We start from the raw sequence: 19,331 nt of genomic DNA, 5'->3' as shown, positions 1-19,331 counted from the left end.
GCTGAAGCCGAGGTTTTCTGGCTTGAAGGTGGCAGCCATGGGCTGACAGTCAAAGGACGGACAGAGGATTCAGTGATGGATGAACTAAACCTACAAGTTATAACTTGGCTGAAAAAGATATTAAAATGAATTCAGCAGAGAGTCATGGTTTGTCCTAACATCTCTGATCGTAACAACTCCTCAAGTCTCACTAAGGGTAGATAATAAATATATATTACTGTTATTATGGCTCCATCTAGTGGAAAGGCGGGAAACAGTATCAGAACAAAATACTATAAAAAACATTGTTCGAAGGAAATACACTACAACGAAGCATTAAGTGTTTCTTTCCATTATACTATGGTCGAAATTGCAACTGTATGCAACTCTAAATCTCTGCGATGTATTTTTTGTTATGGGCTGTTGCTCTCAGACTGTTGGTTTTAATATAAAAAGTTAACAGGCTAAATTCTGCCGTTTTTACTAATATTTATCAAGCTGGAATTGATCCCTGCTTGTCCTAACACATTTAACTGTGGATATGACGAATACGGTACTGTACTGTATCTTTATATGTCAGACTACGGTACTGTACTGTATCTTTATATGTATGTCAGAATATGCATTACTTTGTATTCTGTTTTATGTAAAACAAAGAATCTATAATATTACACTTATGACCACAAATTATTCACCTTTGTTTTTTCATTTCTCATTCTTGCGTTGTTTACCATAAAATAATTGTTCTTCATAGGTCACACAATGGTGAAGTTTTTTTCTCTCTCTCTCTCTAAAAACGATCAGAAACATGTTTTGTCGATATATACTTTTATAGACGTGGGATTGTTTTTTCCTGCCAAATGAATGCACTGTGGCCGATGTAACTGTGTCTTTAAGGGGAATTGTGACGTATAACCCTAGTGAGGTTTGATTGGCTGATTACTTTTCGCATGTTTCTTCCTTGTTGAAAAGCATGGCGGGGCAGCCGTGGAATAGCGTAAACATTCCTTTCCCAGGTGCTGTTTCTTGTGTCAGGATACATTCAAGTCCGAAGACAAGTACGTATAAAAACACTTTGGTGTGTCGTTAGTTGTTCATATGGTGGTTGCATAATATATGTCGTTGAATTCACGTGGACAACGTGCGTATCGGGTCTGTTTTGCAGTTGAAACCATTCGAGTTCTTCTAGTGAGAAACGAGACCGTGGTCAAACTGATCCGAAGTGAGTTTCTTCAGACAGAAGTCCGGGTTTTGTATGAGCTGCAGTACATCCTCAATCACACTTTTAGAGCAAACAAGACTTTCAAAGCTTTGAAGCAGGTGAGCCACTGCGGAGTGGGACATACTCTGGTCAGTAGAAGCAGTACATGTGATCACAGCTGTTAGACAAGTCACACGTTTATCTTTTACAGGTTGAACAATGTGTAAACAGGCTGAAAATGATGAAGCTGGATGCAGCTCTCGGTGATCTGACTCTGCTGTGTCCCACCGGGACCCAAAGGTCGGACCACAGGCCTGCTGCTCGTATTTGTTTTGATCATTTAGAAAAAATACTTTATTAAAAAAAAAGTCACTTTTGCTTAATTGCACATGTGTGTTTTCAGAGAAGTGAGCATCAAGACTGGGGAGTGTGACGTTCCAAGTCAACCAATGCTGGAATGGCTGTGTCTCAAAGTGCTGGGAGCGGCCCAGCTCATGAGCTGTTCGCTGGATCGCTGCAGCAGGGCGTTTATGTATCTTTTCTATGTTCCGAACCCTCTAGATAATTATATCTGTAAGGTGTAGGATCTGTTCATGTGATTGCAGGTGTGTTCCTTGTACTATGTTTCAGTTATCATCATGACCTTAACAGACTTGTTTCAGACGTTCAAGGCAACAATTGAAATTGGAGGAGTTCATCATCTTGAATCTAGTGATAACAAGCCTGTTAGGTCGGCTGTGGTGAGTGTCACAACGGTGGAGTGTTGTTCAGCTGGACGTCTATTCATCAAATATGAAAGAAATCCTTGTCTTTTTACCATCAGGGTGATTTTCCGTGGCATCCTCTTCAGCCTGTCCAGTCTGTACCAACAGCTCTTGGTGTTCCTCAGTGAAGTGGCCCAGAGTCGCTCCATGCCATATCTCACTGACTTTTCACTGCCGGCTGACTTTTCCGAGTTCCTGGGTCCATCCTTCGAATCTTTACTCAAGAAACAGCTGAAGGCGGTTTCTTCTGATAAAACTCACACGGAAACGGAGCAACAGAGAAAAGCTGCCAAGGCCAAGACACAGCTAACAACCAGAAAGGTTAAAGAAGACCTGGGTGTTTCTGTTGAAAGAGGTGGGGAAATGAATCTGTTCATAGTCAGAAGACTTTTGTCTGGAACTTGACTTCATTCTTTCTTTTGTGACCGTGTGTCTGCTTCAATATTTATTTTTTTCATCAAATGAGGTTTGGGTTTTGTAGGTTGCTGTAAAATGTTGTTCCAGAGTCACAAATAAAATTAAACTTTTTATCTTTTCCCTAGATATTGTTCATAACAAGGATCTGAAGCCTTTTTTGGAGATTTTCAAGAAAATTCCAGAGGTATTTGTGTAAACTGTTTTAAGTCACCGTTCCCTTATTGTTTATATGATGTTGTATAAATTGTCAAATCGCTGTCGTCTGATCGCCCTGTGTCATATCTGCATTAAGAACCAGGGAAATTTTCTTTCACAGAAAACTTACCAGGCAGAAAAGAGAGAACGATTCAACAATCAAGTCAAGGAAACCACGTCCTTCTCAGACATGGGGGCTCGTCTGGAGGACGTGATCACGTGGTGCAAATCCCAGGGGATGCAGAAGGAAAACGTTCTTTTATCTTTCCTGCGTTTGAAGTGTAGGAAGATGTCGAACCTGGAGACTGAAGGATACAAGTAAGACGGGCTCCAAAATATACACACACACACACAAGTCTATGACGAAAGTGATTGGTTGATGAAATTAACACAGACACATACATTATATTCAAGTTACTACTGTTCATTTAAACAACAAGGGTTTAAAAAATACATCTGTCTGTTTTTGTGTGATCATCAGAGTCCAGAGGAAGTTGCAGATCTTTAGACGGGACGTTTTGGGGATTTTATCACCTCCAGCCCACAGAACTAGCCGAGCCTCTTCTTCTGTGCTGAGGAGAAACCCTCGTCTGAGAAAACGGTTCAAGTCACTCAGGGACCAATTCAGACGGTCAGCAGTCAGGACCTCTTTAAAAAAGAAACGTTCAAAGAGAGAAAACAAAAACACCAAGCTTTCCGCGACAGAAGATGTAAGAAGCTGTTCCACAGCCAAGGTGAAAAAGGAGACTAGTCAGCACGAGAACCACGACGATATAGATGATATTTTTGCATCTAAAGGCTGGTGACACCTCAGAATACGTTGATGCTTGGTGACAAATACTGTGTGTACTTCTGTGACTTTTCTGCCTGACACTGATGTCCACATTATCAAGGACCAAACTTTACGACAGGGATGTAAACTGGCCTCAGAAGAAGACGTCACAAAAGTTTCCCAGCCGTTAGGACCTGCCTGTGGACAGTAATGAATTGTGGGTGAGGCCAGTGGAACCAACCCTCAGCCGTGGCTGTTCTAGTCCACCAACAGGGCAGTCATCAACAGCCATGTGTTGTTAAATGTGGTCCATTAAGATTTTCTTTTTGTATTAGCGGTTTGACAAATAATTGGTTTGGAATTGATTGTGTCCTTAAAAGATTTGTGCCATATTTTGAAAGCTGACTCACCGTCTGAAAAGTGTTACGTGCAACAATGTGAATGTTAATAAACTTTGTTGCAAATCAGTTTTTAATTGTTTTAAAGTCTTAAAAGTAAATGGAATTTGGAATGTGTGACGTTCTGACAAAAAAAATGTGTGCCCTGCTTTACATGGGCCACATTCTTAAATTATTTGAATTTAAAAGTGATGGAGAGGGCTATCACTTTTAAATTGAAATGATTTGAGAATGCTTTGAATAAATGGGTAGAGGCTTAATGGTGACATGGTAGTTTTATGGTATAATTCCCTGTTCTGTAAAATGAAGCAGCGTGTTCATGGTTTTATGAACTAAATGATCCTCCGGGCTCTTTTACAACACGCTCACTGCACACATACACGGTGGAATACGTTTATTAGAGTTGTTAAATTCACATGTTGCCCTTCCCTTTTAATGCTCTGCTGTAATAGCAAATCATTTCATATGGGCGAAGGAATAAAATCCGTTTAACGAGCCGAATTTAAGCAGGACATGACTCTCGTAAATTCTTAGATATCGCCCAGACAACGTGGAGTAATGTAATACTAGCTTTTGAAACTTGATCAGCAAGGCTCCTGCTGTTTGTCTGTCGCCATCTAGCGGTATACAAAAAGAAAACTTTCCCTGTGGTTGCTCCCAGAAACTGTATTTTAATACTAGTTAATTTATCCAATGTAATACAGTAAACATGTTTTAAACTGAAGCTGAAGAATTTGATGGCTAATGTTCAGACAGAGACATAGGTTCATCAAGTTATATCAGGTGTTTTACAATAACTTAACTCAATATAGTTTCTGCAGTAGGTAGACTTTTGTAAAATAAAAGTCTAGAATGCATTAAAATGCATGGACTTTCCTGAATAGTTTTTGTTTAGTTGTTTTTAAAATAAAAAATATAAATAAATAAATAACCCATTCACAGAACGGTAAAGAGTCAGTCGGTTTTTAAATATCTGTCACAGTTAACATATATATCTGGCACGTCTTCCATCGCATTCATGTCCTGAGGGAAACAACAGATCAGATCAGGGTGTTGACAGACCTTTTCATATACAGTCATTGGAGACGATGTCGTCACTTCCTGTCATCTTGAATTTCCTACTTCCGGAAGGTGGGGCTTTTGTTTTAAGAGAGGTTTGTGTTTGGGAAACCGATGAGCAGATTTCTTTCCAGAGTTAATACAGTCATCCATGTAACGTCGATAGAGGCAAGTGCTACGGAACTTTAAATCGGTAAGTCTTCCGAAATGTTTGAAGAACATTTGTTAATCGTCGAAGGCCACAGAATATGGAGAATTAGTCACTAACTGTTGAACGGACGGACGAAGAAGCGACCGGTAGACACCGAAAGCTACTCGTGTCGTTTTAACGGTGGTAACTCGTTATTTCTGTTTAGTTTTGATTCCCGATGATTCGTGTGAACCGTACCGAAGTACAACACTGCACGTGATGTTATTAATGATTTGTTTTATGGCGGAGGTACTATGTTGTTGTTAAGTAGCCATTCTGGACTACGGTGGACTTTATTTCTTGTTACTCCATTATTACAGAGATAGATATTAAGCGTTGTGTAAAGATGTTTACTTCCTCTTTTACCAACAATGGGTTTAGTAATGGCTTAAACACCTACCCGGAGGGAAGTAGCGTCCCTGCTAACGGAGGGTCCGTCGCCGTTACTCCTGTGGTTAGCATTCAACACCGGCCGAAGTCGAAAGAGTTGTTACTTCAACTTTAAACAGGTTCATGTTAGTTACTTTTCGCTGGATTTTGTTCATGTAAACTTTAAGACCGTGTTCGTATGTGCCATTTTCTTGTTTGTTTGTTTGTCCACTTGGTTAATGTTGTAGACCGTTGTCTCTGAGATGACACACCCAAAAGTATCTTGTGCTCACAGTACTTCAACCGTCGGTGGTGTAATCATTTTGTCAGCAAAACCGAAGGTTGACATCATAAACACTTTTTTTTTGTAAAAAAACAACAACAAAAACTGTGATGTCAGCTCCAGGGTTTACAACTGGGAGGTTAACCTCATTTTACCAGTCTTATCTGCCCAATGTTGGTAAAGTTAATAGTTTAGTGTACAATAACCAGTGTCAGGGTTTAAAAAGTTCTATAATATATAATAATATAGTATAGTATAATAAATACCCACAGTTTACATTTCTGCATGGTTGAAAAAAGAAGACATGAATGATCCAAGAGCTAGAAATACTACCAAATGCTTCCTCCGGATCATAGGAAATTAATAAATTACCATTCACCCTTAATTTTAAATATTTCCTACAAATAATACATGTTTTCAGTGTCTTTTAGTCCCACGTTAGAGTTGTAATTGTGAGATATAATTATTCCATATTGACTGATGGGGATTATTTGAACCCTGTTAATTCAGACATAAAGTTTATTATACTCCAGTTCAGGTGTTTTCTGACTTTCCTCAGGAAAAACAACTATATACTATATATGTAAGGTTGACGCTAAAGATGTGTTGAGTGGTGATGAATGTGTTTACTGATTCCTGTTTTTGCAGCCTGGTGTAACTTTTTCACTTCTTATCAGCTATTTTTGTTGTTGTACTTTTGTAGTGCTTTGACGTCACAGTGAAGAAAAGGGTTAGGGTTCTGCTGCTCTGTCTGACTGGCCTTTTAATTCACTGCTCAGCATATTTGGATTGTGAAATCAGCTGTGAACTGTAAACCACAGGACTTGTTGGGACTTGCCAAACAATTAGACAAAAGAGAGATATTTGACATTTTTATGTTTTGTCAGGTACGACATGGAATCTGCTTCTTTACCAGAGGCAATATCAGCAGGTCGCCGTTCATTCTGAGTTTTTTGTCACATTTGAGCTTCTTCACTCACAAGTCTAAATTATCTCTTTACACATGAGCAGAAACAGCTTTGAGCTTCAGAGTTTGGAAAACTCAACCTGTGTTTCCTCTGTTTAAGTTTATATTTAGGTCAACCTTATCACCATGGACATGTTTGGATGAGGCAGCTATGCAAAGGTTAAAATGTCCATTACTCTTTAGAAAAAAACACCATAAGGAAGTGTTTTCCAGTTTGTAAGAGGCCACTTAAAGAAAAAGTCAAACTTGTATGGTTTGTTTTAAATTGTTTGTGATGTGTTTTCTACAACGTCATTTTCTAAATATGGATTCCTCCCCTGTTACATTTTTATTTAAAAACAGCTGTTTCTCACTAACTAGAAAAAGGAAAAACATTTTAATGTTACAGGGAATTAAGTATAATTTTCACTTTATTACAGTCATTTATTTTCTCAATGTTGTAGATCAGAGGCACCCACACTATTATGGTTTCAGAGCTACTTTTCAAATGACTAGGCTAAAGTGATCGACTTGAATTAAAAACGTTAAGTATATATTTAACTCATATAAACTGAACATACTTTATATGTTGAGGAAATGATGAATGCATGTAGCTCTATGGCAGAATATGATTTAATACTCATAGTATATGGTCACTACTAAATACATAAAAATATAGTTGTACTTGTGTTTTTATATGAACTGCTCATGACCTACCAGCACTCCCTTTGTTATAATACTGGCAGATTCATAAAACCCCCAAAAGTTATTGTATTGCATCTCCTTTAACAACATGTGTGAAACTAAAATGTGATTTTCTACTCAGCAGTGTCTTGTCTTAAATCTCCATGTGCTTTTTTATTATCTTTTTCCTTCCCTTTCGTGACGAGGTTCCCATGTGACCCTGGATTCTCAGTGTGCAAAGTCACAAAACCACCTACTAATTATGTTGGCAGTGCATGTGCAGGGCAAGTGAAAAAGACCTGAGTGAGGTTTCTTTACTGCCTTTAAAGTGAGTGTAACGTTCAGCAGATAGTGCTGTAGATAAGTGCGTACCAGGCAGCCATTAATTGTCTGTTAGCTGTCAGCAGGGACCAAGTGAGGTTTATGTATTTTCCCTGACTATCAGTGAATAACTAAATAAAACCATGAATTTTAATTTAAAAGAATTCCCGTTCCCATGTGCAGTGTAGAGTACATGCCTCTGCGTTTTCACAGGGCTGTTGAAATATTCCAATTAACTGTGCTTTTCTTCATTTGCTGCTTGCTGTTTTCACTGTTTTACTAACTGCAACATTAGTGCATTGGGATTTGACAACTCTGTTTTCAAAATCCACATTTCACACAATCAGACATTTTACCACATACTATGCATATCTAATACGGGGTCTGCAGAGGGGAGCTAAAACAAATTCAAAGAGTTAAATGGCAAAAGCCATGACTTATTGCTAAAGATGTGTAGATAATTTAGTCTACTTTTCTACTGCTGTTGTTAATTATAAATACATTTGTGGTAGTTTCTGCTTTTTTTAAGTTGTGGGTATTTATATAATTATTTAACCAAATGGAATCAACAATAATAATCATTAGATAAATGAATTAATTGGAACATGCAGCTCTACTTGATCAACAATAATAATCATTAGATAAATGTGCAGCTCTACTGTAGTCACCCTGAGGTGAGGGAAAGGTTGATTTATTTATTTTAACAAAGATTAAAATGTTTCTGCCCTGAGGTGGAGAAGCATTGTTAAAAGATAGTACTGTTGTTGAGTCTGGATTATCATTTGTTAGAGGCCAGAGTCACTTGCCTGTAACTTTATCATGTCAAAGGCAGACAGAAGGACGTTGCTTTTTAAGCTTCAAAGCACTCTTCGCTTCTGTCATGTGAATTGGAGGAAGATGAGTTCTGAGATTGTGATGATGGTTTTTATTTTTTTAAAGTAAGCGCACCAGGGAGGATATTTTATAGGCACCGCCGGCCTCATAAATACATCTCAGCTGTGTGGGTGGAGGTGTGATATCAGGGGGAGTTGGATAGATCTTTCTGCTGTACTGTCATAGTTTACAGCTCCTCAAATGTTAAATCATCATGACACCACAGGCCTTGCAGCACAGTGTAGGTGGTGTCTTAACCAAGATAGTGTCACACCGTTGGTAGAAGTGAGGATAACAAGGTTAAATAAATGGACAAGACCCCAGTAGATCAGGTCATGATTGAATACAGAGAGACTGTTTCCTCTTTGAATTGGTATTTCTACATCACTGACACGAATCAGAACTCTGGTGCTCAGAGGTTCCTACATGGTGCTTGCAGTGCACTCAGAAACGAGCTGCTGGTTGTGTGAAAGGCTCCTCTGTGTGTTGTGTCGGCCAAGAGTTTTTAGTATGCACTGTGGGAAGCTTTTTTTATTTGGAAGCTTTTGTGATAGACCACTGATCCTTTGGATAGACTTTTCTCTTTATTTTTTACAACCCCCAATGTTAAGTGCAGTTTTCTTTCACCTTTTATATATACAGTATGTTAGAGTCCCTGCTGTGACTTGCTGTAAAACATAACTCTGCGTAGTTGCACTTGGATAAAAATATCTACTTACTGTGCATCACTGAAGATGTATTTTTACATGTTCCTTTCTGTTCACTGTGGTGACTCTTCCGGAGTATATTATTTGACCACAGGGACCAGTTATTATTATTATAAGCAGATCAACAGCTATCCACTGTGATCCTGTCAGTTGGGGGAAGGATGAACATTTAAATTCTGACTGTGTCACTGGTTTTGGACCTGTGCAGCTAAAACTGTGATATTGGTTGAATATTTTATGTTCACATAGCATCATGGTTATGCCAGTCTCTGCCTTTGTTCACAATGGCCACATTTGGTCCCACAATTAACATCTGGACAAGACAGAACGGTCGGTTGGCTAATTTTATTTTGTATCTGCATGAATTAAATAGTCACAGATTAAAGTGTAATGTTCAAGGTATAGAACATAGATGTAGAGTTGAAGAATGTTGCAGCTGAACAACCCCCACCCAACCCATTGAAAATGTTGGAACTTCCTGTGGAAAGAAAACTCTGAGAACTTTTTTCCAGCTTGGCATTGTTTCTGTTCAGCATCCCAACTGATTTGTTTTATAGTTTCATTCATAGTGTAGTTCTGAGCTCTGCGTGTACTGGACAACAGGGGAATCGTTACAGAGACTAGTAATATGAAGGCCTTGATATATGAAGGAGTTTACCCAGCCTTTATGTGACTCTATGTGAACGCTTACACTTAGTAAAAACAAAGACAGGAAGAGAGCAAAGGTCAAACTTCACTTCCTGGTTAGAGAAAGTAGAATTTGCAGAAGTGTAAAAAGAAACAAATACAACATGGTGGTCATTGTAGATAAAATAATACAACAAGAGACAAATGTCCTGCATACAGTGTCAATTTTCATCAAAGAGTCAATAACCTTCTTGTCTAAACTAAGACCAATCCAGACGTTACGCAGTCCAATCAGTGCTGAGTTCGATACGTAAACTGGAAGAATGAATGAGGGCAAGAGCCAATCAGAGCTACTGTATGTTTGTTGGCGGGGAGGTGGTGAATCTGTTGAATCACTGAGACCAGGACAGTGTTGTTATAACTAACTCTAGACTTTCTCATCTTAAGATTGTATTAGGTTGTGTTTGTGCAGTAAAAGGGAGTCACAGTAGATTACTTCACAGTAGTGTAAAAACTGCAGTTTTTACTGATTGTCTAGAAGGTAGTTGTCCACTTCATCTCCTGAAGACGGCACCAAAGCAGAGGACTTAGGACATTTTCGGTCCCTGACTTCCAACTATTGACCATTACAGTGGAACACAGAATGCTCCATTCTGTCTGTGGTGGACTGAATTGTCATTAAAGCAGCCTCAATGACCGGGTTAATGATCAGTTTAATGCAGTGCACCAATGCAGTCCAGTTGGAGATGGTCTGTGCTTAAGTTCCTGCCACTATCCAATCATTTTTATGGTAATGTCGGCTGATATAACTTTGATAGTTCTTATTTCTCTGCAGGTTATTATCCATTTGAGAAAATGACCAAATTTTCATGCATCCCTGACTCAGAAGTGATTGAATAGAGGAGTTGTCCTCTGTGGTCACAGATGTAATGATGCTCCAGGACCGTTTCCATGGGTCACTGTCTTTTCATGCATCTCATGCCAATGTCTGATGGTAACAACCAGGTTTTCTCTTGCTCCCTGTTCTAAGTTGTATATGATGGAGACGGTTGTTCTCGGGTCAGAACAGGGCCAAGGCCTTTGTAGAACAGATAGACGACCGGTGAGAGTTTCCCCTTCGGTGCCCTACTTTAATGCATTCCTAAATGCAGCTGCAGTAGAGAATGATAGCTTCATTACTGCTGATCAGCTGCAATGACCTTTTGATAGCGAACTTTATAAAGACCCAGGATTCATGTGCAGGCAATTTGGCACATTAATGGGAAGGGTGGGGGTTAGGATTCAAGATTTGTTGGAGCAAAGCCTACTGCCTTGGCACTGCAAGTTACTGTCACAGTGAAAGCTGTTAAGTAACAACTGCCATCTGTCGCTGTACTTGTCCCCTGCACACTTCTCTTATTTATGTTTCGGGTACATTTAACGATACTCACTGCTATGTCTCCACTGTTGTCATTGCAGGTTGTGTCAGGGAGTGCTGAAAAGCTTGTGTCTGCGTGTGCAGTTGCATGTGTGTGAGTGTGTGAAAGGGAAAAAAAGAAGAATCCAAATGGCAACCGGTAAAGGTAAAAACCAGAGCTCCTTGGCACTGCACAAGGTGATAATGGTGGGCAGTGGTGGTGTTGGGAAGTCAGCTCTGACCCTGCAGTTCATGTACGACGAGGTGAGTGGACACTTATATTTATATATATATATATATATATATATATTAGGGATGGCTAGGTCCAATATTGGTCAAGATTTCAGGATCAGATATTCTGTATATGATCCAATACCTAGGTTTAAATGCTCAATTCCAATGTTGCAAATTCTAAAAGATTGGGTGATGCTATTTACGGCAGCTTCAGTAGAAAACTGTGGCGAAAAAATGCAATTTAAGTTGCTTGACAGATGTCAAACGTGCTGCGTCTGACCTCAGTAAAAGAACGTGACTCTAGGAGCAGAACAGCTATGATCAATTTGGTGCTAGAAAATAAAGGTTGAAGGGTTTACACAAGAGCTTGGTGTATATAGGACACCTTGTCTTGTCCATTTCCTGCTTGACCACAGCAGTTCACTGTGAGAATTCAAATGAAAGGACAGTGTGAACAAACACAGCAGCAGCTGTTCAGCTGTCATCTTGTGTCAAACAGTAAATGGCTCAGGTACACATCAGATATTCATGTCTTTTCCAGTCATTGTCACCATGTTTGTCTGTTTGCATGAATTATCTGGTTATATTTCACTTCTCTAATGCATTTTAAAGTTCCCAACAGCAACTCTTAAAGAACCTAAATCATTTGTTGTACCTGTAGTTTGTGGAGGACTACGAACCCACCAAGGCAGACAGCTACAGAAAGAAAGTGGTTCTGGATGGGGAGGAGGTCCAGATTGACATTCTGGACACGGCGGGCCAGGAGGACTATGCTGCCATCAGAGACAATTATTTCCGCAGCGGCGAGGGATTCTTACTTGTCTTCTCCATCACAGAGCAGGAGTCATTCTCTGCTACTGTGGAGTTCAGGTACTGAAACAAGCCTATAAATCTGACCACCTGAAGGACCTGTGTCTGAGATCACAAACTCTGTAAAACAAAGTAAGAGTTGGACTTAAAAGAGTAGTTGTTTTGATAGTGTAGAAAGTATTAAACGTAGTGTGCAAGGCCTGAAATCGTCTTATCAATTGTCTGTTGTTGTGTTTAACTTTGCCCTTGATCTCTGTACCAAGACCAGTTTCTATATTAGTCATGCAAATCCAGGTGAGAAGATGGTTTTAGAGCTCCTGCACCAGAGCAGAACCTTAATGGTTCAAGTCTGTTCCTGTGAAGCTATGCTTGAGGGGACATTTTTATTTTAAATAACTATTCTTACGGGGACACTCTCTCCTTTTGGGGACATTTTGAATGTCCACACTGAGTAAAATCGTATTGAGAAGTTTAATTTTAGGTTTGGAGTTTGGATTAGAACTAGATTAGAGTAAGGGTAATTTCTATACTTAATGTTTATGGTCAGAGTAGTCAGCCCATGTGAAGTGGTGTGTGTGTTGCGAGTGGATCAATGGTTGCAGGAGTGTTTTGATAGGCTCTCTTCTCATCCTCATTCAAATGCTGCTACTCTGAATGCTAAGTTCAGCAGCCCTGTAGAATCCAAAACAACGCCACACTAATGAACTCCAGTCAGTGGACCACATAGATCAAATGAAGGACTCGTCTCATTTGAAGAGTTGAAGTTTGGCTTTGTTTCTTTTTAACAACAGGAGTACTTGGAAACAACATGGTGGCATCACTTTTTTATTTGTGACACAAGTTCATGATCTGCTTTGTGTCGACAGGGAGCAGATTCTGCGGGTGAAGGCAGAGGAAGACAAGATTCCTCTCCTGCTGGTTGGAAACAAGTCGGACCTGGAGGAACGGCGACAGGTATCTGTGGAGGAGGCACGAGGGAAAGCTGAAGAATGGGCAGTTCAGTATGTGGAGACGTCGGCCAAAACCAGAGCCAATGTTGACAAGGTGCGTCTAAAGGATTTGTGGAAGTCACGTTTTTTTATATATGTTATTAGCGATATTGTTCCTGATACTTTATTGAAATGTTTGAGTTTTTATCTTCTGATATCTTTTCTTTTTTCTTTTTCAATATATGTTTTAAAATTAACATTTTTCTTAGTTTTTATTTCTTTGCTGTCCAATGTGACAAGAGTTTAAATATTATGTTTACCGGAACATAAAGAATGAGGTCAGACCAATCCTAGTTATTGCCTTTCTGTGTCGTACTGTTAGTCCTACAAACACATACACACTTAACTGTCTTCTCTCTGTTTCAGGTGTTCTTTGACTTGATGCGCGAAGTACGAGGCAAGAAAATGTCAGAAAATAAAGACAAAAACGGAAAAGGAAAAAACAAGAAAAACAAGAAGAGTTTCAGGGAGAGGTGCTGTTTACTGTGAACTGTTCTTTGACCTCGGCACCTCACAATACAACTGTGAAGTTGGGGATTAGGGGGAAAGCGTCCTTGCAAATTACATTCAAATTAAATTTAATCTTTTTTTTAATAGCTGGTTATAGTTTAGTACCTGAAACATTTTTAACCACTTGTGTTTTAATTTGTGTTTTTAAATGATAAATTCCGCTGTTCTGTCGGAAGATAACCACTGCTGTGACTTGAATTGCAGTGTTGGGAAAAAGAAACAGAAACAAAGCCAATGACCAAACGGCCACAGACACTAACTCTGCTGCTCAAGTCTCCACTATTCAACTCAGCCACAATACTGCCTTCAAACTCAGTTTCAGGGTTTTCCACACCACAGTTGCTGTAAACTAAACAGCGCTCTTAATTTCTTTATCTGCTCCTACTACATATATTTTTAAAAGTCGTTTACCAAAACTGTCATAATGACAGCATCCTGGCCCTGTTTTTTCCTTTTTTCTTTTATCACATTGAATATGCCTTGAGTACTCTTGACACTTCACATTTTAATGTCCTGACTTGGGGTGCATTCATAGCTTTGTCCTTGGATTTTTTTTTTTTTAATTATTATTACCAGAGGTGCAATCAGATGACGTGTTGCCAAAACTTGCTGCATTTGTGGGCCTTACACACGTATTGCTAGCCAGCCCTTTCAGTTTTTCCTGCAAAGTAAAATTTTACAGAACAAACCCCAATAAAATAATGCTAATGCAGAACCTCAAATGCTAGTTAATAAGTAGTGGTTAACAGGAAAGAGCTTATTTATCCTCCATAGAGTCTCATCATTTCTACTCTGTTGTTTTCCTTATTGTTTACTTCTTTGTTTTTTAAACTTGTAGTCACAACAGGTTCTGTGCCGTGAGACAAGTGTCGACAATCCAAGAAGCCATCACACTTCTGGTGCACTATGTCGTTATGATCTAATCTCGCTGCTTACAAATTTGAAATATTCTGTTGTTCTTTTAATGGTCTTTTGAAAAAGAAAAAAAAATGCACTACATTGCCAAACCTTAGGAGAGGTGGACTGCTTACAGAATGGCGTCAAGCTGGAGGTCCAAGAACATTATTGTGCCAACACGAAAATGACAAAAACAAAACAGCAACGTTTAAAAATGTTCAAGATCTATTTTAAATATGAGTGTGGCATCTACCAGGAAACGTTACCACTTTCTGTCTGTGTGACTGAAGCGTTGACAAAGGTGCCATTTTATGAACTCTGTTGTTGCTTAATAGAGTTCGACAGTGATGTTTCTACCACTGCCTGGACCGTTCTTTATATTAAGCCCTTCTTTTTTCCCTTTACTTCCTGTTACTGTGAGTATGCTTGTCCGTGTGCAGTGGGAGTGCTGCAGAATAAATGCTTTTTTGCCCTCTTTGTAAATACTTAATGTTACTTTGGTTGTACAGAGTCTTAAACAAATGGCCAATATGTGATAAAATGTTATTTAAACGTGGGTTTGGTGATGGAAAGGATTTTGACAGCCAATTTTTGTTAATCTTTTTGACTAATTTGTAACTTAGTCCTAGTCAAAATTTGGTATAAAAATTTTTTTTTAGTGTTTATAAAAATTATCAAATATTTTTTACTTATTTATCATTTATTGAATATACTGTGTATTATCTTGACAACAAAATGTATATTCGGGTATATTATTCACTACACTAAACAGACTAGTACTATAGTGTGTACTAATAACATTGACGAGACAAATTGGACTTCACATCTCACCCAGATCAGTTCATATTTTAATGCTTCCCTGTGTTTATGTCTGCAGATAGGACATCATATGTCAAAGTCAGCTTTATTGTCACTGTCTTCTGTATGTACTAGACATACAATGGAATCGAAATGTCGTTTCTCACTGTCCCACGCGTAGACAAGACAGGACAAAACGTTAAAGTGCAGTGTGTTGTGTTATTTTCCAAATGAATTTAAATTTGGAAAAAAGAAGACACATGAAAACACATTGTAAACCGGTGGAAACGACCCACCGGTTTACAATGTGTTCTTTTTTCCAACTTTAAATTCCAATATGTCCATATATTCGTCCTTCAGAACACGTAGCCCCGCGTACTCCCTCTTCCGGTGTTCGGCGTCTTATGTTTATTCTGCTGCCGGACACTCGTTAGCTATGATTGGATCCCCGTTCAAATGTCCCGCCTTAAGTGACAAAATCATCGCTGATTGGCCGTCTCTGCCAGACTATCCGCCTGTTTTGCATCAATTGATTAATACGTTTATGCATTTCGTCGTCGACATTTAGCGCCATATACTTTACTATTTTTGATTTATTTTAGATAAGAAGATTGCTGAATGAATCAGAAGTCGATAAGTATAATGTCACCAGATCAACTGTTCCATATCCCCAGTCGTTTGGTGTGGCGTTCCAGGGCTCCCCGTCTTCCCGGAAAATTAATGGAAACTTTTCCTATCATGGAAAACATGGAATTTTCTTAAAGGTAAAAATGTGCCCAAACCGCTTATATCACACCGGGAAATGATATGTACTCCTTGCTTCTACCTGCATTTTCAGGCAAGTTTAAGGCACCCTCCTCCCACCGTGTCCTTCCAGCGTAGCGGCTGTGACGCTGTCGGCCAATTAAAGTCGAAAGCTTCAACGAGAATTAGCAACCAAGAGCTTCGAGAAAAATCTGTCCACAATCCAGGTAAAAATGCTGCTACTAATTGGCTGTTGTTTTTCATCACTGTTTCCACTCCTCTGTTTATCTTATTAAAAGTAATTTGAATAAAATGTACAAAATGAACGGTACAGCTGAAGAAAAGAACACGTTTCAACACGTTGCATTAGCGGATACTTTAGTGACGAAGTAGCTACACCGGCAAAATAGTTTCACGAAGAAGAAACCTGGCCCAGACTGATATTATATTGCAACCAACACAATTTATAGTTGAAAATTCTTTGTTATGATAAACACTATTTCAGTTGAAGGCCTTATAAGAAAACTTGGACCTTTGAATTGCCCTCCAGTGGATGGATGATGGTAAAGCAGTTATATAATGTATGTACAGTTACGTTATCACCCACCACTAATGTAAACCTCAAATGCTTGTCATTTCCTGACAGCTTTTGTATTTTGTAGCACCTGTTTTAGTCATAACACCAACCTGTTACTCACTTTGCATTGATTGTTCCTCTGCCGTCTCTGGAAAACCGCTCTGGGCTTGTTTTCCCTGACTTTGACAGTGATGTACAACCAGCCTTTTTTATATATATTTTTTACTAACCTTACATGCTTATCTAACATGATGAGGAAAAAGCAGTTATAGGATCTTATCCCTGAACCCCTAAGGACGCTGGATCAGTAAAACTCATTTCACCATGTTCAGATAGAGCTGATTACACCACCAGGACCCACCATTTATCACTGAGGAAATATTTCTCCTTTGAAGGATAAGAGGAAGGGTCTTCCTTTGGTGTAATTTAAAAAAGAAGGTGGTACCACAGACCTTCACCCACAAGCCCACAGTTCCTGTTTGCTTACATGTACTTAAGCTCATTTGTGTTTTTCGCTTTATATACTGGAATCTTTTTTGAAATCCAAATGCAGGACAAACCTTCAAACATATACAGTCTGAAGGGACTTATTTGTGTCTTAGTCAGAAATTATTGTAGTGACCTTATTCTGTTTTTTTTTTCTCTTTTCTTTTGAGGTTCTGCCGTGTCCCTGCAGGGATGCATGATTTACCGTGATATTTCTCTCACCTCCAGGTAATGGAGAGTCCTTATTTTCCAGTCGTATTTTAGCATTAAGTCCCCTTTGGTGTCAACGTTAAAGTATTCCTTGTGTCCTCAACTTAATCGTCTGTTTGTTGGCAATGAAGAATCTGCCAGCTTTTCACCTTAACAGCCGCGGAGATGAGGCTCACTTTTCTCCTCTTTTGGAGACTGTTGTATATTTACAAGTATTGATCAGAGTGGCCCGACACGGGCTGAATGTCTAAATGAGTGCAGGAGGAAAACTTACATGCGTGTGATGTTAATTCCTAGCATGATTCTGAGTTTACTGCCTGATTTATTGGACCAATTTGACCTGGGTCAGTAAAGGCTAACCTGGAATTCTGGTAACATTTCCACCAGAAACAAAAACAAAACAAAACACAGAAGAAGTCAAAGTGCTTAGGAGCAGGTTTACCCATCCTAACACTCACCCCTCTGGATTTCCACTCTTCCCCTGCACCTCTAAATAGGCAGATTAGGTGGTCTGTTAAACCCACAGGAAAGCACTTATTTAGAAATATATGAAAGGGCAAAGTAAGACAGGCTAATGACCGATGTAGTGTCACTGGTGCACTCTCGGGTCTTTCATCATTCTGTAGCGAGAGGCCCCGTCCTCTGAGTAACCCTCATTATATCAGAGCTAATGTTGGGGATGAGGATGTTCAAGTGATAAAGCACCATCACAGTCCTTCATTATACAGAAAGAGAAACAGACTCGGTGGAATTACACTCGACCTGTAAGATAAATGCAATGGACAGAGAATAACTCCAATTTTAGCGTCTGTGCCACATCCTGTCTGCGCGCTGTCTCTGAGGAGCCGCATGTTCAGTCTCTGGCCATGTGATGGCAGTGTTGGTGTTCAGTGGAGCCGCTCTGCTGAGATCTGCCCTCTGCATCATTAGACACTCACTTTGTTTTTCACTGCTAGGCTTCATTCAGCAATGACTATTGACTGACTGGAGGCTGCAGAGTGAATGTTTATGAGCCACTGCTAAACAATAGGTTGTTGCAGAATTAATGAGTAATATAGTGATCAATGAATTATTTCCTAATGAACAGCATTAATTATTACACCTGAAGGAGGAACTGTAAAACAGCTTTGTTTGTTTGTCTTAAAAAATGCACTAAAAAAAATCCTCTATTTTCTGAAGCCAAACATCTGTGCCTTTATAATCATGATATGAAAAATTCTTCTAAATGACCGTGCTGTCCAACTATATGAAATCAGTTGATCTCCCCTTGTCAACAACAACACGTCTGGACCGCACAAATGTCACATTTGTGCGTACGGCCGCCTCGGAATTGAATTGCCGCTATTATTACTGTCAGAAAGGAGATAGCAAACCCATCAGGGCTGTCATGAAACATCACACCATACTTGTACAATGCAGTGTGTGGCAATAATAGCACAACTATCAAGAGCTTCACACTATGGCACAAATGACCCACAGTCAAAGAAAGAAAGCCTGTGAGGAGCTCCTTTTTTTTTTCTCCTCTCCTCCAGTCGTTTTAAAAACAGCACAGCTCTCCATCACCAAATCTTCTGTGCAGAAACTCTCTTTATATCCGTCCTCTGTGTGTGTGTGTGTGTGTGTCAGCAGCAGTGGGAACAATGAGAGAAAGGACCGTAGTAGTAGTAAAAAGGACCAACAGAAGGGTCTGTTTCTGTGCTCACTGCTCTGTGCAGTATTTTCTTCATGCGTGTTGAGCTCGTTGTCTCTTAATGAGTAATTAGATGTGGGGAGTGTTAACGATATGCAAAATAGATAAAGATTAATGGAGCCTTTTCATTGTGCTTTCATTATTTTGTTATACGTATGTTTAAATATGTATGTATGTATATATATACTGTATGTTTATATGACAT

At 39.2% G+C, this 19,331-nt stretch overlaps 3 protein-coding genes across 4 annotated transcripts in view; all 3 read left to right on the top strand.

Moving 5' to 3' along the window:
• Positions 1-550, top strand: part of tex30 (testis expressed 30) — a 1,726-nt gene extending 1,176 nt beyond the window's left edge. The window contains exon 6 of the mRNA XM_025064148.1: positions 1-550. This exon is cut by the window's left edge and continues 18 nt beyond it. Within this exon, the coding sequence (XP_024919916.1) occupies positions 1-129 (129 nt within the window). The 3' untranslated portion in view covers positions 130-550.
• Positions 551-856: 306 nt separating this feature from the next.
• On the top strand, positions 857-3,795 carry rmp64 (ribonuclease MRP subunit p64). Of its 2 annotated transcripts, none has more exons than XM_025064146.1 (9): positions 857-1,037; positions 1,145-1,299; positions 1,392-1,480; positions 1,584-1,712; positions 1,843-1,920; positions 2,004-2,299; positions 2,487-2,545; positions 2,690-2,874; positions 3,038-3,795. In XM_025064146.1, the coding sequence occupies exons 1-9, from the start codon at positions 953-955 to the stop codon at positions 3,360-3,362; spliced, it is 1,401 nt and encodes a 466-aa protein (XP_024919914.1). In that variant the 5' UTR covers positions 857-952; the 3' UTR covers positions 3,363-3,795. The 2 variants fall into 2 exon arrangements, with proteins under 2 accessions (XP_024919914.1, XP_008327097.1); XM_008328875.3 differs by having other exon boundaries at positions 862-1,037; positions 2,678-2,874.
• A 1,028-nt stretch (positions 3,796-4,823) lies between these two features.
• On the top strand, positions 4,824-15,104 carry ralba (v-ral simian leukemia viral oncogene homolog Ba (ras related)). The gene is made up of 5 exons (XM_008328873.3): positions 4,824-4,978; positions 11,244-11,445; positions 12,077-12,285; positions 13,092-13,269; positions 13,581-15,104. Exons 2-5 carry the CDS (start codon positions 11,332-11,334, stop codon positions 13,701-13,703), a joined length of 624 nt encoding a protein of 207 aa, XP_008327095.1. The 5' UTR covers positions 4,824-4,978; positions 11,244-11,331; the 3' UTR covers positions 13,704-15,104.
• The last annotated feature ends 4,227 nt before the right edge of the window (positions 15,105-19,331 follow it).

The sequence above is a fragment of the Cynoglossus semilaevis genome, chromosome 16 (assembly GCF_000523025.1).
Source record: "Cynoglossus semilaevis isolate Cse_v1.0 chromosome 16, Cse_v1.0, whole genome shotgun sequence".
Taxonomy (NCBI): Eukaryota; Metazoa; Chordata; class Actinopteri; order Pleuronectiformes; family Cynoglossidae; genus Cynoglossus; species Cynoglossus semilaevis.
The sequence above is the reverse complement of the archived record's forward strand: the minus strand, read 5'-3'. Positions and strand labels throughout refer to the sequence as shown.

Coding starts and splice junctions, on each gene's coding strand:
- rmp64 (XM_008328875.3), top strand. CDS start 953: ATGGCGGGGCAGCCGTGGAATAGCGTAAACATTCCTTTCCCAGGTGCT. Junction 2,300..2,486: donor GGGTGTTTCTGTTGAAAGAG/GTGGGGAAATGA, acceptor TCTTTTCCCTAG/ATATTGTTCATAACAAGGAT. Junction 2,546..2,677: donor TTTTCAAGAAAATTCCAGAG/GTATTTGTGTAA, acceptor TTTCTTTCACAG/AAAACTTACCAGGCAGAAAA.
- ralba (XM_008328873.3), top strand. CDS start 11,332: ATGGCAACCGGTAAAGGTAAAAACCAGAGCTCCTTGGCACTGCACAAG. Junction 12,286..13,091: donor TCTGCTACTGTGGAGTTCAG/GTACTGAAACAA, acceptor TTGTGTCGACAG/GGAGCAGATTCTGCGGGTGA. Junction 13,270..13,580: donor CCAGAGCCAATGTTGACAAG/GTGCGTCTAAAG, acceptor TCTCTGTTTCAG/GTGTTCTTTGACTTGATGCG.